The sequence below is a fragment of the Pinus tabuliformis genome, chromosome 7 (genome assembly GCF_031772625.1).
Source record: "Pinus tabuliformis cultivar Carrire ecotype Pingquan chromosome 7, CPIR1, whole genome shotgun sequence".
Classification (NCBI taxonomy): Eukaryota; Viridiplantae; Streptophyta; class Pinopsida; order Pinales; family Pinaceae; genus Pinus; species Pinus tabuliformis.
The window spans coordinates 215,119,424-215,146,994 of record NC_142293.1 but is presented as its reverse complement, the minus strand read 5'-3'; the positions used below and the strand labels follow the sequence as shown (position 1 = coordinate 215,146,994).

Here is a 27,571-nt window from a genome sequence, read left to right as displayed (position 1 = left end):
CTGCGATCACTTGCATCTTCTTCTTCCTCTGTCCTTATGTAACCATTAGCGGCTTTAGCTCTAGCTTTGATTTCTTTTGGACTATCTTTCCCACTGTTCATTTTTGCCTTCTCTATGGAAATGCCTGTTTGCTGAGATACCCGTGTATCTACCTGAGTTTGTTTAGAAATTATCACATCTCTGTTTGTTGTTATTACTTCTTTCATGTTTTGCCATTCTTGTTTCCCTGTCTCTAGAGCCTCTTGTAACATTGTTACCTATTCTTTTAAAATTCTATTACCTTCCATTAGACATTGGTTTGCAACTGTGATCTCTGAAATTTTGCGGTCTCTTTCCTGTTCTCTGGCTTCCAAAATCTCCAGCCTTGTTTTTGCCTTCATCAATTCTTGGACATATAGATCTGATGACCAAGTAAGAGGTGTAGATGTGGGACTGTGAATGATTTATTCTTCTTTATTTTTGTTTCTTTTATTTATTTTATTGTTCTTTTTTTGATCTTGATCGGTTTTCTTTTCATTTTCCCCATTTAGGCGAGCAATCCTATGCCTTAAAATGCCCTCATATTGCTTTGCGTTTACCCAAATCCACCTTCTTGTTTTGTTTGTTGAAGCAATTTTGACTTGACCCAAATGATTTGTTTCCACAAAATCTGAAATTTCCTTGCTTTTTACGCCTTGGCTCTTCTAAGCATTTTCCATGTTCTGAACGTTTTCTTATTTAGAAGTTCACTGCCTCACTGCTTTGTGCTCACGAAACCCTGTTCACGCTCCCTGTCGACTGTGCTCACAAAACTCTGTCCTCTGCTTGCCCGCCTATTCACGCTGCTTGTTCATGCTGCCTGTTACCTGTAAACAGTGAAATGCCGAAGCTGTTACCCATGCCTGTACTCCGTGAGGAAAATAACAATTTTAAGAAGCCCATGTTTGGTGAGTTGTTTTTCTCACTTGATATCTGAGGCTAAAGCGAAGATATTGAAGCATTCAACCAGAAATTCGTGAGCATCGACGACAAATTTTCGATCAAAGCAGTCTTTGCAAAGGAGTGGATTAACCACAATTCCACTCTATGCTAAAGAGTGCCAGCGAATCACAGATTTCTGTAAGAGAGGCTAATCGATATGGGCTCAAAAGAATCTGAGTCACTAGCCGGAATAAGTGAAATAGAGTTTAAAACGAAACCTTGGAAAAGTGACATAACAAACTAAAAAAAAAAAAAAACATGAAAAAATACATATCATTTGAAATTTAGCTTATGCCTATAAAATAGGGTAATGTGTCACATAAAAAAACTTTGTATATCTGATCGACACTGCTCACATGGCAATTCGCTTGAATAGGGGCAATGGATTTTGTTGTATAATTTAGGAGTTGTCTTTAGTGCACTTTTTTGGAAGCTTTTACAATGGATTTTTCTGGTCAAATTTCTCTAAACTCTGGCAGAAATTTATTGAAATCACAAGTTTGATGGATAATCGTGTGCAATCGAAGTGCCCTAAGGGTTTTCCAGGGTGCTAAATCCATATATACAGTAAAAAACTAATTTAAATAACATAAATAAAGATTTCACTTCAAATTTTTCCACATGATTCTGACACTGGAAAATCTAAAAAATCAATCCAAAAAATCACACTAAAGACAACTCCTATATAATTATTTTCGCTCACTCATGTCGTACCTTTTATTTGAATTATTTATTTATTTATTTATGGCACCGGGCCATGTGGTTACTGGAATATTGATACGACGTGACCATCTCATCCAATCATTTGTCTTACTGTTTAATTTTCTCAGGCAACTTTCTACGCGTTTAATACAAAATACGGACAACAAATCTAACTGTCGTTTTGATGGAGAAAGCGGTGCTGTGATGGTTGGAGAAAAACAAAGTGCGAAGATTTCAACATACATATGTGATGCTTTCGCAACAAACATTCACAGTAATGCATGCCTGTACACCCTCATCATCTTCAGGTACTCGAATTCGTTTATTTTATTTTGCTATTAGCAAATTGTTGCAGTTGGTGTGATATTTTCTGAAGTTCCCCAATGTTTAGTTGCATCTGGTTGCTGTATAATTAATTCGAACATTACATGGACTCTGTTAGAATCCAACTTACTCTGAATATAATTTCTTTTTCAATTTCGAAAACATATTGCCTTAACACAATACATAAAACGTCGTCATCTTTAAAGCTTTAACAGATCATATGTGAAAATAATTTTTTGATATCACCTCCTGGGGTTTGCTTCAAGCTACAGATTTAGGTTTCAACGACATTTTGACTGGGATCCAGGTCACGCCAGGGTAGGAATATATGTGTATAGCTGGTTTTACGGCAGAACTTTACCAAACCTGGAGGTGGGTCTGCTTCAGTAAATACCTAAACATATAGATTTTTAGGAGGTAATCTGGGCCATAAAATACCAATAGGTTTACAATGAACTGGCATGCTTGTAAAATAAGACACAAATATGGGGTTAATGATTCATTATAGTAACATCTTATGCTTAAAATAGAACTGCCAAATTAACTGCCAAATAGAAGTCCCGAGGGACATTCGTCATGATTGATGGACAATCTTAGTAAGTGGACATTAGCATCCTCCCTCACTCCGGCAGAAAAATTTCTCCTCCTAATAGAATTTTCCTAAAAGCATTCGAAGTGATAAGCTACTTTTGTCATGCTAGAGCAGTGCAGTAGGGGACTTATACAGAGGTAGAAACAGGATTGATGATTATGCTACCATTTATCGAGTTTTTCAACGGTCTCCTTTTCATTCTTTATTTTTTCGTTAATAAAAACCAGCAAATAATCTGAGTACAGATATCCGAGGTTGAATTTTGTGAAGTGACAAATTCCATGGAGAAATTCTTTCCTGGTTTGGATTTACATATGCTTTTGAGACCCAATCCTTTAGCAGCTTTTTGACAGCTTTGAGTTTGGTTTCCCAAATAAACTTGTATAATGAACCTTCCATGTTTTTGAAACTAGATGATATAGCTCATTACTTTGGAGCCAAACTGGATTAAACCTGAAAGGAATTGGCTCATAATTTTCAGGGGCTTCCACTTTGTGAAGGAAATTGGTTTGTGATCAGAAATAGCTAAAGGTATTATTCGTGAGGAGGATGTTATTCTAAAAGGAAGTTGTTGTGAATCATAAATCTGTCTAATCTGGCAGCTATGTGACCAGGCTCAGTTCGTTAGTTTCTCCATTCAATGGTTTGATGTCCATGAGGTCCCATTCATTTATTAAATCCTCCATTTTCTCATGCATAGGATCTATAACTATGCTGTTCCCTTTCTTTTGTAACGCTGACATGGCAGTGTTGAAATCCCCTCCAATAACGACATGCCCCAAATTATAATTTTTTTAAAAATTGCTTGCAGTGATTCCCATAATCCAATCTTTTCTGGATATCAGATAGGTGAGTAGACATTGATTAAGTGAAAAATCTGTCCTGATTCTAGGGGTTGAAATCAATGAAGAATCCAATTGTTAGAAGTAAAAGATAGTTGAACTTCTAAGTAGGCGGAATCCCAAAGGGTGAGTATTCCACCTTATGCATGTTTGGATCCAATGGCTGTCTCTGAAATGTTTTTCCATATTCTTTTCCTCATATTTGAAGCTTTTTCTTCTTTTAATTTAGTCTCTTGAATTAAAATTGGAGTGAGATTTTTTGATTTTATTAAATCTCTCATCGATTCTGATTTAATTCTACTGTTCATACCTCTGCAATTCCACGATATGATTTTCATTGAAACTGGGGGGTGGGGGGAGGGGGGGTTGGGATCACCTCCCAATAAGCTTGCCATGGCATTTTCTTCATGACCTTTTCCATTCTTGGGGCCCCACACTGCTGGAAGTGACCGTTGAGTTCCCATTGCTTGGGAATTGCTACCCCTTCCCTTTTATCTTTATTTGTTCTTCTCCCCATTTTCTTTTGTGTTATTTCTTGGGAATTTCTCCTTCTTCCTCAATTTGTTGAGATTTGCTTCTTGTAACAATCTCCCTTGGTTGAACTGGGGTTTCCACTTCTGTTGCAAAGGATATTTAGAAGGGTCATAAAGAGAGGTACCAACATTACCCCTAGACGTTTTAGGAGGAGAATCTGAAGGGAAAGGTGACTGCAAGATGATAGGTATGAGGATGAATGGGTGCACAGGATGAATTTCATGAACCTTGGAGATGGGGTTTGGATTTAAAAATTCAAACTTATTTGAGGAGGCACAAAGGGCTTTAGAAGAAGAGCTTGAGCGAGGATTATGAGCAGTCTTGGACAGGCTTTTTGGAGCTTGATTGATAAGGGGGCTTTTATGGATTTTATGGCCTGCCTGAGAAGGGGCTTGACCAGATCCTTTTTGGCCTTTCTCTTTAACTTGCTGCCAGTTGCCTTCTTGATCATGACAAAATTTGCACTTAAAAGGAATATGCTCATAATCAACTTATTGGATATAGGTCCAGTTATCAAGGGATAATTTTACTACTTTAGGGATGCCTTTCTCCAAGTCTACTTCAACACCTAACCTTTCTCTTTGCATGTTTCTCAAGATTTCTGGCCTGTATCAGGTTCCAAAAATGGCTGTAAATTAATTTTTCAGATTTTCTGTGGGCTGAATAATAAACACGTGTTTCCTGGTTTTCCCCATTGGGGTTTCAAGGGTATATACTGTGTCAAACATCTGTGTGTGGTTTTCTACTTTTTTTCCACTGCGTATTTCTAAGTTAAAGAACTAGTGTATTTTTGCTTATAAATCAGATCTGAAAAATATTTAATTTTATGTGCATACAAATCTGAGTATAAAATTGATTGAAACAGTAAATCAGATTTGGGTTCTAGAGAAATTAACATTGTATCAGAGCTTTGTTGTTAGTTTTTGTAGCATCGGATGTGTTCTAGCCACGAAATTTGGTGGATAGGCTAGAATACATGTATTCTCCAACCAAAAATCGTTTCTGGAAATTCCACCTAGAGACGACTTAATTAAAATAATTAATCTTTTTTTAATATTTCCGAAGTCTAAACTTAGGAAACTTGATTAATTAAAGGGTATTAATTAAGTCATGGTGTGAATGTTCTAGAAATTCACACGGATCTACAGGGAAATAATCTGGGCCATTGATTATGTTTTAATCTTGGCCGTTGGTGCTCCAACAAAAGATTATAAGAAGTCGTTGATGGGTAAATAGAGAACATACCAAGGCAGTTATTCAGTTGCCTAGGCAGATCGATTTTCTTAGTGGTTAAAGTTCAACAGAGGAGATAGAGCCAGTGGGTGAGTTGCAGGGAAGAGAGAGAAGGCATCAGCAGTGGTCCGGAAAAGTGCAGGAAGAATTCAGCGGGAGAGACATAGTCCACTAGAGCACTACGCAGAGGGTGACGCAAAAACACCCGCGTATGGGCAAAGGGTCCATCTTGGGGTTAGCGAGTCACTGTGGAGAGTGAGAAATTTGTTTCTAAATTTCTCTTAGTATTTTTCCTTTGTTTTGCTGTCTGAATTCTTGTACTTGAATTACTGCTGAAGAATTAATAAAGAAACCCTCAACTGCTGCACTGGTTTTCCCGCATTGGGTTTTTCCAGGGACAATTGTCCAAAAATAACTGTATCAATATCTTTATGTGTGTGCTAGAATTTCTCTAATTTTCCAGCATTTATTTTCTTCCGCAGCATTTATTTTGTGAAGGCTGCAGTGTATATGTTTCGATATTTGACGTAGGAAACTGCAAATAATTTGTTTAATTAATTTAACAAATAGAAGAAATCTTATTAGTTGTTGCAGTAGGATTCTGGACTTCAGAATTTTCACATGGTATCAGAGCACAGATAGAAGTCGGAGAGCTCAGTTGCAGAAGGGAAGAGGAATTTCAAAGCTCTACGTAGGCAATAGTTCGAAACCCTCAGAGGTAGTGCAGTTCCTTTGGCCAGGAGGGTCGATTTTTGTGGAAAAAATTATTTCTCTGAGAGAGTCGACAGAGAATAGAATTTTCCAGATCAAAGATTACCAGAGGTGGAGGGAGCAACAATGTTTCTTGCAGAGTAAATTTCTAGCTAGGATGAGTATTTTGTAGCAGCAAAAACAACGTTAGGAAGGAAAGGAGAAATAGCACAGAAAGTCATGGATAGAATCAACAGTCAGGAAGCCTCAGAATTATCTTCCAGGTTGGAAGATGAGTTTGCGTGCTTGTCAGGATCAACATCATCTGGTGTTTGGTATATTGATAATGGAACTTCAACTCACGTGATAGGAGTTAGAGAATATTTCTCTAGCTATCAGGAGGAGTAGATGGACTTCCAGATCACCATGGGCAACAAAACCAAATGTACTCTAGTAGGGAGAAGCACCATAGAATTTCAAACAGAAACAGGAACCAACACCAACACTACTAATGTACTGCATGTGCCAGGATTGGGTATGAACCTAATTTCAGTGTCCCAGTTATAGGACAAGGGGTACGATGTACACTTCGTGGGGAAGAAAGTGTATGTCAAACACTCTAGCTGGAAGAAGGTGAGACAGATTGGAGCTCGGAGCAATAGGTTATACAGGTTGCAACTTGATTCTCCAATGGCACTGATAGGCAGTGATAATAGCAGTGGGAAGGAGCTGAACGAACTATGGCACAAGAGGATGGGACATTTACACCATGGAGCACTTAGGATGCTTAGAGAAACTGTAATAGGAGTTCCAGTTCTCAGCACAGAGCATGATGATGTGTGTAGAGGATGCGTACTTGGGAAATACGCAAAGGTAGCATTTCCTAGAAGTGATAGCAGAGCAAATGGTGTGTTGGGATTGATACACTCAGATATTTGCGGTCCTATGTCCACTAGAGCTCTTAGCGGTGGCGAATATTTCATCACCTTTATTGATGATCATTCCAGGAAGACCTGGATCTATTTCTTAAAGACCAAAGATGAGGTCTTTGATCGATTCAAAGAGTTCAAGGCTCTCGTAGAGAACGCGACAGGGAAAAATATCAAGGTGCTATGTTCAGATAATGGTGGAGAGTACAGAGATAAAGGCTTCACATGCTTCTGCGTGAATGAAGGCATCAAAAGAGAATGGACAACTCCATAAAATCCTCAGCAGAATGGAGTAGCAGAACGAAAGAACAAAACGATAGTTGGGGCGACAAAGGCTATGCTGTATGACCAGGATTTTCCTAGATTTTTAGGGGCAGAGGCATGCAACACATCAATGTACATTCAAAACAGAACACCTCATAGAGCATTGCTAAAGAAAACGCCAGAGGGGGTCTTCAGAGGGAAGAAGCCTGAAGTAAGTCACTTGAGGATATTTAGGAGTGTGGCTTACTGCCACATACAAGATGAAAAGCGCACTAAATTGGATCAGACTGCAGAGAAGGGGTTTCTTGTAGGGTATAGAAAGACCTCAAAGGCATACAAGATCTACATTCCTAGTAGCAGGAAGATTTTAGTGAGGCGAGATGTAAAGTTCATGGAAGATAGAGCTTTAAGATCTCGAGAAATGCCTGGAGCAGATCAGTTAGCAGAAGTTCCGTTAGTCCAGTAGTAGGGACAACAAGTGGGACAAGCAGGAGGACAGTCACAGGGATTGAGTACGGTGACCAGTACCAGCATCCCCTCAGGAGAAGGAGATCCAGGGAGTTCTCAGCAGACAAAGCAGTAGGAACAGGAGGAGGAACTGATTGAACCCCCCACCACTAGTGGTAGAGCCAACAGGGAAGTGCGTCAGACCTTAAGGGACGTAAAGGAGTTTGTCGGAGCTCCTAGGGCAGACAAGAGACAACGCAGGTAGCTTGACAGATATCAAGCCTTGGTAGCTCAGCTTACAAAACCATCAAGCTTTCAGGAAGCCGCACAACATTAGGTGTGGGTGGACACCATGGTATAAGAATACAATTCTATCATGACAAATGATGTTTGGGAGGTAGTGAAACTAATCCAAACCTTTACTTTAAGGTTGAAAATGATAGACCTCTCATCTTGGTACTTTATGTGGACGATCTCTTTCTGATAGGTGCAGACCCTTTTATTTATCAATGCAAGAGGGAGTTGGCTTCCGAATTCGAGATGAAGGACCTAGGATTGATGCAATACTTCCTAGGCTTGGAGGTATGGCAAAAGCCAGGTGAGATTTTCCTTTCCCAAGGAAAATACATTGTGAAGCTACTTGAAAGATTTGGGATGGTGGATTGTAAGTTCGTGACTACTTTGATGGAAGTCAACTTCAAGAAGTTATGTGGAAGTGCTGCTGGGCCCGGCTTGGGAAATCCTTCTGAGTATCGTCAACTTGTAGGGGCCCTGATGTTCTTGGTGAACTCTCGTCTGAACATTTGCTTTGGAGTGAATACATTGAGTCAATTTATGGTCGAGCCTCATCACATACAGTGGATAGCTGCCAAGAATCTCTTGAGATATCTCCAGGGCACAATCACATATGGACTGAGATACACCGCTGGGAATTTGAGGCTCCATGGTTATTCTAATGCTGATTGGGCTTGCAGTGTGGTGGATCGTAAGAGCACATCGGGATGTTGCTTCTCACTAGGTTCTGCTTCGATATCCTAGATGAGTAGGAAGCATAAATTAGTTGCTTTGAGCACCACTGAGGCCGAATATATTGTTGCTAGTATGGCCTTCTGTGAAGCTGTTTGGTTGAGGAAGCTCTTTAGTGAGCTGTTTGGGCATGTGCTGGATACCACCGTGATCTACTACGACAACCAAAGTGGGATTCGTCTTTCTGAGAATCTTGTGTTTCATGACCGCTCCAAGCATATTAATATCAGTTACCACTTTATCTGGGATATGGTAAAACGGGGAGCAATAATGCTCCATCACATTGGGACTGATGAACATGTCGCAAATATTCTTATGAAGCCCCTAGGGAAGGTCAAATTCTTAACCTTCCGTGAATGACTTGGAGTCGTGGAGAGACCCTCTTATGAGGGTCCCGTTTGAGTTGGATATTGAGCTCTGGGAGCTTCGAGGGGCTTGGGGTACTTCTTGGAGCTATGAGCGACCATAGGGTGAGTGGTTCACCTTCCCCTAGTGGTGCGCTGTGTATAGGGTGAGTGGTTCACCTTCCCCTGTGATACCCCATGATGGTTGATATATGCATAGGATGAGTGGTTCACCTTCTCCTATGGCATATGAGCAGGATGAGTGGTTCACCTTCTCCTGCCGATACATCCTACCCATGTAGTCCGAGACTCATGGGAAGTACCTCTCATCTGGCCAATGAGTTGGGAAATGAGGATAGGGACCATAGTACTACCGATGGATGCATTGTGTACTACCGTACTCCCTATGCTAAGATGTTTGATATTGATATGGAATCAATGGAAACTAACTTCGGGTCAGTGGAGAGTGGTATGATACACTCTCGATCATTTCTTCATTATTTCTTCATGGTTCAGCAGAGCAGAGCAGGGATGTCAGAGATGGTACAGATTGACAGATGGTTTGGTAGGTGGATTTCTCCCTAGTTGAGAGGGAGTGTTAAAATTGGCAACTAGGGCCAAACTCCACCTTTGACAACTCATATGATGGAGATGATATTTTTATTGGATTCCTCTTTCCAAGAGGTGCAAGATTGATCTAAAGATCATCTCATTCTGACAAAGTAGAAATGGAGTTATGAATTTATTTCTTCTATGGACAAATTGTCAAATCCAGCCAGAAGTCTAATGTAGGTTCATGAAGCCCAACAGACGTGTCTCTTCACCCTCAATGTTGTGTATAAATAGAAGAGGCATTTTCCTCATTTGGACACACATCTTTCTCTCTCTTCTTCTCATTGGTTCGTACAACAAACAGGAGCATCTTCTTCTTCATGCATTGACTTGGGTTGACTGAAATTACAGGTCGAAAATTTCAAATTTGTTTTGGGCTATCTACAACAGTGTTGATCAAGGGTCAAAACACCTCCTTTGACTGTGTTTTTCAGGCTGAAAGTTCGATCTCTTGAGGCCGTTGCTCCTGGCATAGAAATCGAGGAAATTGGAGCAGTTTGACCAGTGTTGACCACAGGCCCTTTGACCGCAAAGTTGACTGTGTTGACTAGGTTTGACCAAGAATTTCAAGATTGTTTTGGGCTATCTTTGGAGGCCGAGTTGATTGGGTTTGACCGATCTAATTTGGAGGACTTTCTGCTGGTTTGACTAGCATTGACTGTCTGGTTAGGGCATCTTGTTGACTGTAGTTTGACTAGATTGTTTTACAGTGATTGGGCAAGTAAATTTTGTATATTGTACTCTCTCTCTGTGCTGAACTTTTGAAGAATAATAAGAATATTTGATCAAAGGGTTTTCCCCATATTGGGGTTTTCCTTGGCATATGCCAATATTGTGTTCTCTTGTGTTGGGTTGTCTTCTGCTTATTGTTTATGCCCTATTTGCATTTACTATCAATGTTAATGTGATTGCTAATTTGGAAATTGATATTGGGCTAATGAGAAAATTTGAAGTAAATTGCTCTAAAGCATATAACATACCATTGTTATCTAAAATTAACAATAATGAAATAAGTAGAAAGACAAGCAAAAATATCAAGATATTACCATACACAAGGAGAAGAGCACCTCAAATGTAATCCCAAAGTCTTTTATATTAATTTGCAAAAGAGTGTACAATCTAGCAGAGTATCCTGAAGCCCAACAACTCATATCAATATTTCATAGTGAGAGCCCATTGCTCACTTAAATAGAAGTTTGGGAGCCAATCCCAAGGCAAATGGTGACAATCCCAAAGCAAATGGGTGACAATCCCAATGCTCCTTCATGCAAATTCGAATTTCCTAATTGGCAAATCGATTTTTTCCTTAGAGGCTGACACAACCCTTGATGAGGGAGCTCGAATTAGATGAGAGGACATGTGGGAGAGTAAAGTGGAGTGGTAGGAGACCACTCTCCACCTCACTCAAGTGAACTCCAACCCAATTTCAAGTCAACTCATGATATCTCCTTGAAGCTCGAGTTAACTTCCTCAAATCGTGGATCTTGTCACTTGAAACTCATTGTCTTTCTCTAAGAAATTTAATTTCCTTTTTTGTCACATGTTTCTCCTTAATTCTTGGTCCATGGTGGATTCCACATCACCATTTAACTCCTTGATTATTTTCCACCTCATTTCCACTGTTGGACATTGGATAAACCAACACTCCCCGTGTGTTTCGTGCAATGGACTAACCGCCTCTCGTGGATCCTTATCTCTGGCAATGTGATTATTGACTAACACCTGCGGGTTTTGGTCTAACGGCAATTGTGATTCCCAACAAGTGGTATCAGAGTGTAGGTCACGAGTTCGATACACACCCGACTTGCGTTGGGGAGGAGATTGTTGGACATTAGATAAACCAAAGCTCCCAGTGTGTTTTGTGAAATGGACTAACGCCTCTCATGGATCCTTATCTCTGGCGATGCGATCATTGACTAACACCTGCGGGTTTTGGTCTAACGACAATTGTGATTCCCAACATTCCACATCATTTAGTATGTGTGGATATTTATTTTCTCCAATTTATTTAATCTCTGGGCTAACTTATTGCCACATTTTGCACAAACTTAGGAATAGTGGGTTTTGAGGGTCTAAAACTTATTTTTTATCCTTCAAAGTGTGTCATAGTAGAAATTTGAGAGTGAAAGGTGTAATTTTGAGCACACATACCCCATACAACTTCTCTAGACATCACTTATTACGTTTTACATTCAGATTTTATTCAAATTTCTGCTTTGCGGGATTTTTTGTTGTTGTTGTTGTTTTTGTTTTAATAATGGCCCCTAGACGTTATCAAATTCCACAAAATTTTACGGGTGATCTAATATGGTAATATACAATGACTCTAGATATTAGGACTCACCCAAGGCCTCACCATCAAGTAGCACTTCGATTTTGGGGTTATGTTCGTAGGAAAAAAAACTCAATTAATTAAGTCCCCATAAGCACCTAATAATTAACCAAGTGAAAAAAACCTCCCAGAGTAAACTCACTTGATGAGAAGGTCCCAAGTTACCTAGGCTTGTTATATGACTCAACTCATCATACTAGCATCAATTTACATCATCTCCGTAGGGCTTGTGGAATTTGAGTACAATAGAAGAAGACAAGAAGAAATAGAGTTGAAAAACTCTGATAATATAGTGAACTTTGATGGTACGTGAAGCCTTTGATACATCCACAGACATGGAGTCTTCAAAAAATTTTGGGTACGCTTCAATGTTCAACGCAACCCTTTGAACCTATCCTTTCCTTTAATAACTTTAATATGCTCATTTAATTTTATAGCATGCCCTTCGGTTAGTTCATCATGTTGTTGTTGAGGAAGGGAGGAAGTTTGGTTAGGCAAAGTAGTGAACGGATCAAAGTCATTTATCAAATTCAAATTCTTCGGGCTATCCTCCTCTTCAACCTGATTATGTGGGCACTCTTCTTTAGTATGGAAATCATTACACCTTTGACACCAAGGAAAACCCTCTTGATTTATCATATTAGTAGGGACAAGGTGTTGAACACATATTATTGAGATGCACTCTTGCTATCACTTGGGTTTTGGTTCCTTATAGGGGCCCTATCATTGTTGAATTAAGGCTTAGGAGGATAGTTTGGACGAGACCCTTTGTCTTTGTCTATGATGGTTAACTTATTCATCATGGCCATTTGCCCTTGCATCAACTCATTAGTGATTTTATCAAACTTTTGGGAAAAGGCTTGCAATGTGGGGTCAACTTGTGTAGATGGCTTAGCTTTGACCTCCACTTTGGCTCTAAGATAGGACAACAAGTTAATCTTAGATGTGGTTAGATTGTGTTCAATTGTAACAACATAAGCTTTTGTTTTCTCAAGGTTTGAGGGATCCTTGTTTTTCAAGGCATAAGAGATATGTCTAGAAAAGGATCAATGTACAATGCAAGGATGGTCTTGTCAGTAGGCTTATATGGCAAAGGCACTTGAGTAACTTATCAAACCTTTGAGTGAAATCTTTAACACTTTCATTCTCAGTTTTCTTAGCTTCTTGGAACTTAGCTAGAAGTTGCATGCCTTCCTTGATAGTTGCCCATCTTTTATTGAATGCCTCATGGAATTGGTCCCAGTATTTGATTCCTCCTTCAGGTAAATCTAGGTACCAATCTCTAGCATTTTCCTCTAAGGAAAGGGCAAATAACCTCATGACTACATCCTCTTCTTGGATTTCTCTTCCATCAACACACTAGTAAAACTCATCAATGTGTTTCTCAACAGTGATTGCATTAGTCCCATTGAACTTGGGCCACAACTCCTCATACTTTTAGGCAATTTGTGAGGGTATCCTTGAATGGCACTCATGTCAAGGGGCTTGTAAGCACTATTAAGTGATGGATTGGCCATTATGGCTAAGGTAGAAGAGTTACCCAAAAGAGATGTAGCTACCAGAGAGCTCAAAGTAGCAATGGTCTTTGGATTAGTCTTCTTTCTAGGAGGAATGGCTCCTTTGGACTAGCTACTTGAAGCTCTTGTACGAGAATTGGATTTAGGAGTTGTCAGATGATAAATTCTAACTTTGGCTTTGGGATGCTCTCATCAAAAGATGTTGAAGCATAGAATTTGGATTATGAGGAGGTGGAATCAACTCCTCCTTGGCAATGATGCCAAAAATGTTACTGCAAAATCTAATAGGCCTGGTGCAAAGCCCCACTGAGAAACCTAGGTCTTATGGAAATAAGAGACCGACCATTAGTGTCACCTTAGTGGCTTCTCTCCAACTGTTTAGTGGTGAATTTAATCCCACAAGGGAGGCTTCCCTACAATAGATCACCAATAGGATATTCAATAGAGGCTTAATGGTGATGCAAGGTCTAATGATTGAAGGAAAGGTACTGATGGAGCCTAAAAAGGCTAGGATAAAAGTTGTCCAAAGTTCAAGTATGTTTTATTTAAGATTTAAGAAATTTAGAAGACAATTGCCATAAATTAGGGTTGTAAGGTATGCAGATTTAGGGCACATGATGACATATAATAGCTCATGGATCAATGAAGGAGCAAGGCTATCAAGGGATAGATGAGGTTTAGGGTAAACAATGTATTTCTTTTCATGGCTGAGATGTGCATAAAGCAAAAATAAATAAGATGACATCAACCTTATTTTAGAGTTTTAACATGCAACTAATACTAGATTTTTCCTTTTCCAAGTTTATTAATTGCAATCCCTTTATTAAGGGCAATAACACATAAATATAAAATTGCTCAAAATGCAAATTTAACCTAACCCTAGCTACCAAGAAAAGAGGGAAAAATATAAAAGTTGGGGTTTTAATCAACACCTATTAGATTAGTGCCTTGATCCATATGGGCAATGGAGACTGTTGTCGCACAGTGTTTAGGCACCACGATAATGCTCAGAGTAAGGGCTGTCACTCTAATCCTTACTCATTTAGTTTAAATTCTCTCCTAGACAAGTCAAGGGGGGTAGTCCCTAAGGTGAATGAATGAGGATATCCTGTAGAACACAGGCTCTAGGAGACTTAAGGATGAACCACTTGTGTAATATAGAACAAGTCCTGGTTAACTGAGATGGTTATGAAGCAAATTTAATGTGGTAAATGATCAATTAAATCTTTTAATGTGACAAATGTAAAAAAATAAAAAAGACTTAATGAATTAAATTTTTAATGGGCCAAAGGCCACATAAAAATTTAAAATTTTTAATGTGAAAGCGCAAAGTCCTATTTTGATTTAAATCTCTAGGAATACCAAAGTCACAAAAAAAAGATTTTTTTATTTTTATTTTTTAAATTTTTTAGTTTTTATTATATGCAAAATCCAAATGTCATAAAAAAATTCAAAATAAAAAAGGAAGAGTAAAACAAAATGAAATTCAAAATTCAAAATAAAATCAAAGTAAAAAAATTAAAATCAATTTTTATTTTTTTTAATTTTTTGAGTTTCTATTTAATTTGAACAAAGTCAAAACAAAAAAATAAAAGAAAACCTAAAAGAAAAAATCGAATTATTAGAAATGAAACCCTGAACTAAATTTAAAACAAAGGATAGAGTTAAAGAAAGAAAAGAGGAAATCGAATTTGTTCTGCAGGTTAACAGATTGAGAGCAGGTCGATGACGGCAGGGAAGATGGAGATATGTAGGCCTGCGAGGAGGAATGGAGATATGCATAAGAAGGCAGCGGGAGAGGGAGCTCAGGCAACAAGGAGCAAGAGAGAAACGATGCGGAACTACGCAGATGTAGGTCGAGGGGAATGAGCAGTGAATAGAGATGGCAAGAAAAGAAATGTAGGTCTACAGGTCCGAGAGGCAGCGAGCAAGGTTTAAAATGGATGCAGGGAAAGAGGAGCGAGGAGGGAAGAGCTGCAGGCTGAGCAACAATAAGGGGGGCAGGAGCAAGGTTTAGAACTCGAACGAGCTCGATGAGGACAACAACGTTGTAGTCGTGGGCAGCAAAGGAAAGAAAACAAAACGCATGCAAAAGAGCAAGGTAATGAGGAAGAGGGGGCACAACAGAAAAGAAGATTAGGGCCGCAGAAGGAGAAAAGCGAGGGGAAAAGCCAGCGAGGAAGAAAAACACAGAAAAATAGGAGAAAAACAAGAACGCCGCAGAAGATGGCAGGGCCCCCAAAAAAAAAACCTTAAGAAAATTTCCTAGAAATTTATATTTTTTAAATGATATATTCCCACTTTAGATTTCCTTTCACAAAACTTATGAAATCCTTAGAAAATTTGAGACCCTTCAAACTATAAAATCTTTTTTTAATAATGTCCCCACAAAATGGTAATTGAGGCTAGACCTTACTTCTCTTTTAGATCTCCACCTTGTATCTGCAAAAACAAAAAACAAAAACACCCAAAACCCAGATATACAAAAATAAATAAAACCCCAGAAACCAGAGTCAGAAAACCAAAAAAAAAAAAATTATAAATCTATGCACAAAAATGGTAGATTTATCAGATTTGAGGAGTATGAGTCCAACTCCGCTCCCAGATCTGATAATCTAAGGCTCTCAACAGCCAGATCTATCAATTTTTCACAATTTTTTTTTTTTTTAAATTTTAAAGGAGGTGCTAACTCAAAACCCTTGGTGTATCACTAATCAAATATTATGATAAGCTCAGAGTTAATTTAACTGGGCTCTTCAGAAAACACGGATCGGGAGTTGGCTGGTCCAACTGAAAACTTCCCCTAACGCCCGAGGATCTAAAAATCAAGATTTCCCTGCAAAACTCAATCCAACCATCAAAATAGAGCGAGAAAATAATAATAAAATTCAGACAAATAGAGATACTTGCTATTATGTTCAAAATTTAAATTATTATTCAAACCTCAACGACTGAGCAAGATACCTGTACTCAAATCACTCTTTAGAAGCTATCATCAATGGCTTTAGAAAAAATTATGCATGAAAATAACACATTTTACAGTATTCCCATGAAGAGTAACACTAGCATAATTTAACCCCAAAGTCTTTCTTTATTATCCAGAAAAAAGATTACACAAAAGCTTTTTGCTAAGCACACGACTGAAAGATTGGATGGATCAACTGACAAATGACTTCCTATTTAAGGATAAATCCTCCAACGGCTAATTCGAGTGATCCTAGGTAAATCAATCTCGACTGTTGATAAAGATTAAAATTTCTTTTAATTTCATTTGTCGAAATATTTAAATTTTGGGGAAATTCGAAATTTATAATCAAATGCATTTTAATTAACTCAAAAATCAATTTTTTGAGTTAATTTCCCAAAAAAATTGACTTTGACTTAACTCCAGGAATCAAAGGTTTAAAATTTATCAAAATAATTAATTTACTTTAGTTCTTGGACTTCTTAAAATTTAATTTTTTAGGACCGACGAATTTTACCTTTGGAGAATTAAAATTTATCTAGGACCTAGAACTAATTAAACTTTTGGCTTAGGATTTTAATTATTTTTTTGGCCAGAAAATTTAATTAATTAACCTATGAGGGGATAAATTATTTTTCCAACCCTCAAGACATCATGATTTTCTTTTTTTTTTTTACATCATAAGGGGCAAAACCTATTTGTAATAGACGCTCATAGATTACCCACTTCTGCGACACAAATATAATCCAACAGACCAAGTAATCTGTAATAAAATAATCTAACCAAATAGTTAGGATTATTCCCAAATTACTTTTACATAGACTCGATCTAGAACACTAGAACTTGTTTAAGATCCTAGTGATAAAATCCATTCTAGCTTTGGGGTAAGATTGGAGGGGAAAACTCTGCCAACCATCTGAGAATGGATCAATGAGACGAAAAACCTCATAGAATGGAGATCGTCACTAGAAAGATAGGTTTACCTAGGCTGTTACATACATGACACGGTTCTGTTGAGATTATTTATATCATATACTTGCAGAATGGGTTTACATTATAACATGATGATCAGGTTGATGATGATAACTGGACGACATGGACACATTGATCAAGTGCTATTCCTTTTGTGAAAAAAGGGGGTGTACTACTATGGGTCGTTGACACGTAGTGGTCAACAAAGTCATTTAGGGCAAGATCTATGAAGAGGGCCTTAATGAAGTGGGCGAGAGAATAAAGATCTCTACTTTGAAACCCTAGCGACTTCCTTATATGATAAATTTTAAGTTCAAGAGATGCATATACCAAAGTTCTATTGAAGTATTCAAGCGAAGAAATTTTACATACCATGAAAATTTAAGATTTCAAGGAGATATCTTGCAATTTTTAATATGGCACACATAGAAACCTCATTCACATAATATAGCATGCAAAATGGAAGAAAATTAGCATGAAACTTACACCATTCCACAAGAATCTCTTTAATCAATCCCAAAGAAATCTCCCCATGAAGAATTTCCCTCACAAGGCAATTTACTCCATAAAAATCACATTGCGTCCAAGTAGAAGACAAATAGCTAGCGTGCACTTCTTAGAGAGGATACGTGTGATGACTGATGATTATGAATAAATGAAAGTGACTCCCCTTTATTTATATGAGGGTGACCAAGTCATTTTCCAGTAATTTTTGAGTAAAAGCCCTAAAAAATTTTACTTCAGTGTTCAACAAGGTCAAAGGTCACAAGTTGACATTGGGATAGGTCTAAAACATAATAGAAATGCCAAAATAGCCCACACATGTGGGAATAAAGATTCCACCATGACATCATCCTCCTAGAATGATCAATATCCATCAAACAAGTGTTGAAATGATCCATTAGTGCTCCTCACTCTAGGAAATCCTTAAAATGCATTGGTATATCTACAAAAGGTATCTCCTCCACTATGATGTCATCCATGAAAAGGCATATTTCACCCTTCTAGGGCACGTAGGAGTGGTGTGGCATCATTTAGGCAAGCGTTGGCATCAAGGCATGGTGTGCTAGCCCTTCAAAGTTATCTTGGTGACATCCATTCTCATTTGGGCTCTAGATAAAGGGAATTCCATCAAACAGGGTCAAGGCGAGCCTAGGGGTGGCTTAGGTCCAGCTAGAAACATCATTAATCAATTTGTGTCATCATCAATCAATTTGTGTGTGTATGTTTCCACAACTCGCCATCAAATTGTATGTCAGTTTTTGGAATTTTACCATGTGCAAAATTTGGAGTTGTCTAACGTTTCGAGTGGACTCTATCCCTGATGATGGATGGTGAGTCCACCCGAAATGTTGGACAACTCCAAATTTTGAGCACAGTAGAATTCCAAAAACTGACACAACATCATCAATCAATCCAATGGCCAATCTTCTTGCGTCATGCTAATTTTTCTTACCCTAGCAAACCGATAATTAGTTATGAGCAGATTTACATTTATTGAATAAAAGCACTAGCTAGGGTATTAACAACATTAAATACAATGAAAGCAAATTCACCAATCTTAATTATAAAAATGACACAAATTCTGGTCTATCACAGTTCTTTAAGTTTTGAACTTACTTGGGCTCCCTTCCTGGGAAAATGGCCCAATTGAGGAATTACATACAACACTGGATTTGATCTAGCTGATCAAACCCTCCTTGGCTGATTTGGATCTCCTTGCTACCCCTTCCTCAGACCCAACACACTCACTAAGAAGCCTCTCTCAATCTTGTGCTACTGTATGGTGTGTCTTCTCCTTCTCCCTAGCCTTGCTTTTATAACTTTACATTGAGCTAAATCCCTAACCCTAATCTCCAAAGTGATTGACGACTGAGATTAGATCTTGCCTCACTTGAGATCAAGGGCTAAGATTAAAATATAATCACTAAAGTAATTTACTTCATTTTTCCTAAGTTTACTTTAGCTCAATAAGGCAACATAATACTTACGTACTTTTTCTAAGTCTAACTTAGGCTATAAGTTACAATAGCAACTTGCTCACACTTGAGCAAGTGTTTTAAGGAGACAATGGGCAACTTTTGCATGCCTAGACACTTAGGCTTGTGCATAAGTACTTGCTTGAGCTACAAACATCAATAGGTCAACGTTCAACATTTGGAGGTACATCAAGAGGTGTGGAACCATGTGGAATTTGCTCAAGTTCCAACGGTCATCTCTGGAGGGGCAACATTGGGGCTACAAGGTTGCATTTGCTCTTAGAACGGGCCAAAGCATCCTTTGAATTGTGTTGGAAAGGAGTCAAGACATCCCTCAAGGGATCTCTGCTGCATGTGTGATACGACATGAACAAACGTCTTAGGATCAAGTGAGATCAACATCATTAGTGACACAAACCCACTAAAGCATCATAGTGGACCATATCTAATGTTAGGGGCACAAAAATACTTCACGCAAGACTTACCTCGAATTTCCTAACTAGGTTAATATCTATAAACGAGTTACCTCACTTATGTTAGGGATGATTAGGTCAACAACCCTATTAGGTGTTTCTAACCCCCAATGGGAGTGACATGTCCTAGTTAGACCCATTAATCCATAGGTATATGCGATAAGGTGGTCATGGAATCAGAAAGATGCCATAGACATGAGACCAACTAATAAAGGTCCAACATGCTGAGTGTAATGATGTAAGGAGGGAGCAGTGGTGGAGGCATGGGTTGCCCCTTTCCTCAACTTGCTTTTTACACCCCTCTAGTGTGCCTTTTTCTTTAATGATTTCTCTTTCTTTAGGGCATAGCTTAGGAGACCAAACTTGCTTTGCACTTTTCCAATACCCCTTAAAGATGTAGCAATTTCTTGCTCATCATGATTGGGACATTTAAGAGCTCTATTTTGGATGAAGCATTAAATGCTTGAGGAATTGTGTGATGGTTAATTTGGGGGGGGGGGAAGAGTGTTGATTTCTGGTAGCATCGGATGTGCTCTAAGCTTCAAAATTTGTAGGGAGGCTAGGACACATGTATTCTTGAATACCCAGAGTGTTGATTTTTGGTAGCATCGGATGTGCTCTAAGCCTCAAAATTTGTAGGGAGGCTAGGACACATGTATTCTTGAATACCCAGAAATTGTTTTGGGAAATTCCACTTGAAGACAAATTAATAAAAAAATAATTTTTTTTTAATGGGTGCCTAAGTCTAAACTTAGGAAATTAAAATAATTAAAGGGTATTAATGAAACTGGGTGTGAATCTTCTAGAAAAAGATGAAGATCGAGTCAATATGATTTGAGCCATTGATTAGAATCTAATCTGGGCCGTTGATTACTCAATTGGAAGAATATAAGGACTTCAATCGGCATTTGGAAGACACATCGAGTGAGAAATCAGGGAGTGTGTAGGCCAGCCAAGCAGCTGCGCAGAGGAGAGAGGAGGTAGTTCGACATTTTTTTGTTGGTAGAGATGGCAGCTAATGGGATGAGAGATCAAGATCGGTGGGATGGAGCATCCAACTATGTGATCTGGAAGGCTAAGATTTCCTACCTTCTGGATTAGCATAGTCTCAAAGTCTATGTCGATAGTGTGGTAGCTGAACCTGCAGATGTGGATCCACTCAAGAAGTACAAGGTTGAAATGGCGAAGGCCAAGCGGTTCATCTTTGACAGAGTGAGGGATCATGTTGTATGTCACATTGCTGGCAAAGGGACGACCAAAGGGATGTGGGATGCCTTAGATACGTTGTATCAGGGATATTCCGAACAACAGAAGATGTACTTGGAAGAGAAGATGTGATCCACGAGGATGCAGAAGTGGGAACGCATTGATTCGTTCCTATCGAAGCTTCAGGAGGTTCGAGACTCATTGGCAGCTCTAGGATCAACACCTCAGCCTACCGAGATTGTGACATTGGCCCTGAATTCAGTCTTAGAAGAATGGTGTTAAAATTGGCAACTAGGGCCAAACTCCATGTGGGTCTTCTTATTTATGGCAACTGATATTTTTCTTGGATTCCTCTTGTCGAGAGGTGTAGGATTGATGTAAAGATCATCTGATTCCGACATGTATTCATGGAGATATGAATTTATTTGTGTTATGTGACAATTTGTCAAGGTTGGCTAACAACCAAATTACCCCAGCCTATCTTCAATGTTTTATTATAAATAGAAGAGGACTTCAAGTCATCTTGTACACACTCATCTCTTTTGATCTCTCTCTTCATTTGGTTGAGTTTTGGTGAAAGAGAGATCTAGAGGGAGTGCCCTAGCCACAGTGATTGAGGAGACTTATATGCAGTCCAAGGGAAGGATCTAGACGCAGTCAGTGAAGCCTAGTCGCAGTCATGACTTATAAGAAGGTCTGGCTGCAGTTAAAAAGAAACCTGTAGCTGTCAAGAGGAGTACCTATACGCAGTATGAAGAAGCTCTTAATCTCCTGTCCAAAGGTGGCCCTAATCCGCTGACTAAAGGAGGCCTTAACTGCAGTTAAGAAAGGCCTAATACGCAGTCAAGGGAGACATCTAATTTGCAGTGCTTAGTCAATTTAATGTTCTTAAATTGTAAGCATAAATTATTGATCAGGGCAGGTAAACTAATGAAGTGCAAGTGCATGTGCTAGAAGTCTTTTATGTCGTTAAGATGATTATGTTATCGTTATCTAAGTTAATGTCAAACTCTAGAATTAGTGTTGAGGTGATGTTATTATCTATACTAGGATGTTATTCCTAAGATTTTATTGTTAATTGATTATCCTAAATGTTATCTCTAGAATTAGTTCTGATTGAATTGAGTTTTTAGAATGATTGAATAATGATTTTAACTCTTTTCAATAGATGTGTTACGTTAATCTTCCTTTCAACTTATCAATTGTTTTTGGATTTTTATGCTGCAGCTAAACAAAGCTAACTATGAAAGCATGAAATGACATAAAGAAAATCCTAATTTATCAACTTGGAAATGAAATGTTCTTGAATTTAGAAGCTGAGAAAGACTGCCACTCTTATCTACTGCAACTTTATTTCAATGCAAAAATCAAAACAGAAATGAAATTACTGAGCTATGAAATCACTAAGCTGTGCTAGGCAAATGAATGAAACGAAATTACTGAGTTTATGCTAGGTATTAAGCAAATGAAATGAACGATACAAAAATCAATCAAGTGAACCTAGTCGTGATCTTCATTGAACTGCATCTTAAAAACATGAAAACAGGGCATCCATGAATTAAATCTATGAAATAACAATTGAAAAGGAAAATCTAATTATTGTGAATCAGAGACCTGATCTACGCGCAGGGGCCCTCCATGAGGCAGTCAGTCGCCTTAGATCAACAACACATAAAATATATGAAATAAGAACTTTGCATTAAGCGAAAAAGAGTTCTACAGGATGCTCAAACTACATACAGTGGCGCATCCATTACATAGAGCTGCCAGTGTTTTTATAGAGTTCTTTTTAACAATACGAGAAATTTAAGCCTACAGGATGAATAAATTTCAACCCCCACTCGGGTTATCAGTGTTCCTTATCACTCCATGTGTCTAGTTTTAAATTCAAGTATGATAAAAATTCTAAAATCTGAAATGACTATTTTTCTGAAAACACAAATTTAGAAATTTCACAACTGTTGAAGTTGCAGAAATAAAACACAACAAAATTATGACAGCCACACACAGAAAATAACATTGATTTTTGGTCAATGTGTGTTATGAAACCAGCTCACAAAAAGATAGAAAAGAGAGATCCACACCTTAGAATTCAGCCTCTTCGAGGGGACAACCTCCTTTACATTACATAAATGAACAATTTTTGGATGATTCAAATGACAAAACCTCCTTTCTATATATAGGAGTCTAAGGAGTCACAATATAACTCAGCCGACTTAACAATAATAATATAAAGCCACAAAAATAACAATAGAGGGATTCTATGGGGCATAGTAATAACAATATGGGGACAATAGGGGCACAACAATATTAATAAGTGATACAACTACAATAGTAATGGGGTAATCACTAGTATTATAGGGATCCAACATGCCCCTCTCCTTCAAAAAAGTGTTGTCCTCAATGCTTCAGTAGTTCTGGATGCTTCTGTATAAAATTCTCATCCTCCCATGTGGAATCTTCAGCGGATAAGTTCTTCCACTTGATAAGATACTCCGAAATTGATCGATTTCGTAACTGTCGAGTTCTTGTTTCTATGACTGCTTCTAGTTCCAATATAATTTTTCCTTCCTCGTCAAGTTCTGGCAATATTGTTTGATCTGGGAGCTTGTCGCCTATAACCTTCTTTAAACATGAAACATGGAAAACTAGGTGCAATCGAGAAGCTGCAGGAAGCTCCAATTTGTATGCCATAGTACCAATCTTTTGCAACACCTTGTACGAACCATAATACTTTGGTGATAAGCTATTATCCTTCTTAGCTTGCTTGAGGGACATTTGCTTATATGGTTGTAGTTGTAGGAATACCCAATCACCTACATCATAACTTCTTTCGCTGCAATGTTGATCTGCCTGTTGTTTCATTCTATTCTGTGCCAACACGAGGTTATCCTTTAAGAGTTGGAGGACATGTTGTTGATGTTCGATGTGATGTTCCACTGCTTGAACCTTAGAACTTTCTCTTAAATATGATGTGATGGATGGTGGCTGATATCCATAAAGTGCCATAAATGGGGTCATTTTTGTTGCTGTATGGAAGGAAGTGTTATACCACCATTCAGCCAGAGGCAACCATTTGACCCATTGTGTCTGTTTGTCAGATACAAAGCAACGAAGATATCCTTCCAAACATTTGTTTACTATCTCAGTTTGCCCATCAAATTGAGGATGATAATATGAGCTATGAGCTAACTGAATATCAAGACAAGAAAATAATTCTGTCCAAAAATTTCCAGTGAAAATGGGATCTCTGTCACTTACAATAATCTTTGGGTTTCCATGTAGCTTTTGAATTGTTTCCATAAATGCAGTAGAAACTGTACTGGCTTTAAATGGATGTGATAATGCACAAAAGTGTGCATACTTGGTAAGTCTGTCAACTACCACCATGATGACACTCTTTCCCTCAGACTTGGGTAAACTTGTGATAAAATCCATTGAAACCTCCTCCCAACTTTGGCTTGGAATGGATAAAGGTTGTAATAGACCCGGTGTTTTAATTGTTTCAACTTTATTTTGTTGGCAAACCAAACATTCCGCCACAAACTTTTGAATATTTGATTTAAGGCCCTCCCAAAAAAATTCCTTCTTAACTCTGTGGTAAGTTTTTAAAAATCCTGAGTGCCCTCCTAAGGGAGAAGTGTGCAATTCCATAAGAATCTTTTGTTTTAGCTGGGAATTCTTACAGAGGTGTAAGCGATCTTTGTACCATAACGAATCATTTTGCCAGCTAAATGTATTAGATGTACTGGAGTCTTGTTGTAACTTTCGAATAAGTGCCCAGACTTCTTCGTCATTGTTCCATTCCTCCCTTGCTTCGTTTATCCAAATGGTTGGATAATAGAAATGGCGCACAACAATGCTTCCACATCCTCATCCTTTCTTGAGAGTGCATCTGCCACCACATTTTGCTTCCCTTTTTTGCAGATGATTTCAAAGTCATAACCCAACATTTTTGTGACCCACTTTTGTTGCTCTTCAGAGGATAATCTTTGTTCTAAAAAGTATTTAATGCTATCATGATCCGTTTTTACCTTGAAGTGTCTTTCCATTAGGTAGGGTCGCCATTTCTTAAGTGCATGGAGTATTGCCAACATTTCCTTCTCATAAATAGCTTTGTGTAAAGACTTTCCCTTGATTGGACGACTTTCAAAAGCAATGGGTCTTTCATCTTGCATTAAAACAACATCAATTCCATTTCTTGAAGCATTACATTCCACAATAAAGGTTTTTGTGAAGTCTGGTGTAACTAAGACCGGTGCTTGGCACATTGCCTCTTTAAGATGCTCAAAGGCCTTTGTTGCTTCTGGAGTCCATGAAAATGGATCTTTCTTCAATAATGTTGTTAGAGGTGCTGCTACTCTCCCATAATTCTTAACAAACTTGCGATAATACCCTGTCAACCCGAGAAATCCTCGCAGATGCTTTATGGATGTGGGGATTTTCCATTCCTTAATGGCTTTAATTTTTCTAGGGTCTACCTTAACTCCTTCATGAGATACAATATGGCCCAGATATTCCACCTCTTGTACTCCAAATAAACATTTGGATCTTTTTGCATACAATTGTTTCTCCTCCAATAATTGTAGCACCCTGTCAACATGTTCAACATGATCCTTCCAAGACTTGCTATAAATTAGTATATCATCAAAAAATATTAGCACAAATTTTCTAAGGAATGGTTTGAAAATGGAATTCATCAAACCTTGAAATGTTGAAGGTGCATTGGTAAGGCCAAAAGGCGTGACCAAAAATTCATAATGACCCTCATGAGTTACAAATGTTGTTTTTGGAATGTCTTCAGTCTTCATTCTGATTTGATGATATCCTAAACGAAGATCCAACTTGGTGAAGTAAATTGATCCATGCAATTCATCGAGTAATTCATCAATGACTGGAATGGGAAACTTATCTTTAATAGTGAGCTTGTTGAGCTCCCTATAATCTGAACACATGCGCCATGATCTATCCTTCTTGTGCACCAATACTACTGGAGCAGAGAAAGAACTTTGACTCGGTTGAATTATACCAGCGTCTAGCATTTCTGCAACCATATGTTCAATTTCGCTCTTTTGGGCGTAGGGATATCTGTACGGCCTGATGTTTGGAGGAACACTTCCTGGAATCAAATGAATAGCATGATCATGATCACAAATAGGTGGGAGATCTTTGGGAGTCTCAAATACCTTGGAATGATTGTCCAAGACTTTTTGGAGATCTGGATAAATAGATGATTCCAATGTGGAAACATCTAGCGAACATAATTGTGCAATTACACCTCTTTGTTCCTTTTTTAGAAGCTTTGTCATACCGTTAGAGCTGATTATCTTTCCCGGTTTCCCTACAATACCCCTTAATTCATATTCCTTTCCTTCCACAGAAAATTTCATGAAAAGTTCTTGAAAACTAAAAGCTATTGTACCCAAGGATTGTAGCCATTAGACTCCTAGTACAACATCAGCACCTCCCATTGGAATGGAAAGCATTGGGCTAGTCAATACATATTCTCCCATGGATAGCTTGATATTATTGCACTTTCCAGAGCAATTTATTGTTCCTCCATTTGCAACCATCACTTGACACTCTGGTGCTGGATATAAGAAGCAATTCAATTCTTTTGCTACCTTACAATGAATAAAATTGTGGGTATTTCCTGAATCAATCAACACTATTACCTTTTTCTTTTTGATTTGTCCTTCTATCTTGATGGTTTGAGGAGTGGTAATTCCTGCCAATGCATTACAAGATATGGTCGGATTCATTTCTTCTTTATCTAGGCTTTGTTCCTGGAGTATATCCTCTTCTTTTGACTTTTCTTGCTCCTTTTCTTCTTCCTCTTCACAATCTATGTAGAATAATTTCTTCTCAGCACACTTATGACCTTTAGTGTATTTGCTATCACAACTGTAACAAAGCCCTTTTACTCTTTTTTCTTCCAGTTGTTGTGGTGTCAACCTTATAGGTTGTGGAAGACTAGGGGCAACAACACTTCCATCTTTATAGTTGTGAGTGGTATGCTTCCTGGTTGCCATAATTTTGCTTTCCATTTTTCTTGCTAACCTGAATGCCTTCTCTAATGAATCAGGTTCCCAAAGGCGAACATCATGTTGGATATTATCCTTTAAAGTCCCTATGAACACATCAATCCTATGCTCCTCTGGAATATTTTTTACCCTTATGTTCAATTTTTGGAACTCCTCAATGTGCTCCATTATTGAACCCTTTTGTTTGAGACTTATCAATTGGCTAAAAAAAGTGTTGCTTTTTGTATCCTCATAATGTGTTGTCAATTATTCTGTAAAAATTGCCCAAGTGATAATTTGTTTACGAGAGCAAAGCCATTGATACCATACAAACTGATTTGGTTCCAAATATAAAGTTGCAATACGTACCTTTTGTGTGTTTTGCACATTATTGAGATCGAAAAATTGCTCTATCTGTAATATCCATGTTGCGGGATCCTTGCCATCAAACTTCCTCATATCGATTTTTGGAATATGGTGGGTCTTTGATCCAACATTAGAGTCTATGGAATCATGACTAACATTTCTTTTGTTCTCATCATGAGTTTCCTTTACTACCCTTTCACCATTAGTGACAATTTCTTGTAGCAACTTATTCATATTTA

At 38.2% G+C, this 27,571-nt stretch overlaps 1 protein-coding gene across 2 annotated transcripts in view; it reads left to right on the top strand.

The window, feature by feature from the left end:
- Window positions 1-1,753: 1,753 nt before the first annotated feature.
- LOC149246610 (pterin-4-alpha-carbinolamine dehydratase 2, mitochondrial-like) overlaps window positions 1,754-27,571 on the top strand; it is a 207,345-nt gene continuing 181,527 nt past the window's right edge. Inside the window, exon 1 of one of the 2 annotated variants that reach the window (XM_089455723.1) lies at window positions 1,754-1,970. Coding sequence is in view for 1 of the 2 variants with exons in the window: in XM_089455722.1 (XP_089311848.1) it covers window positions 1,913-1,970 (58 nt within the window). In the remaining variant the exon portion in view is untranslated. The remainder of the gene's footprint in view (window positions 1,971-27,571) is intronic. The other variant, XM_089455722.1, reaches the window with a different exon arrangement.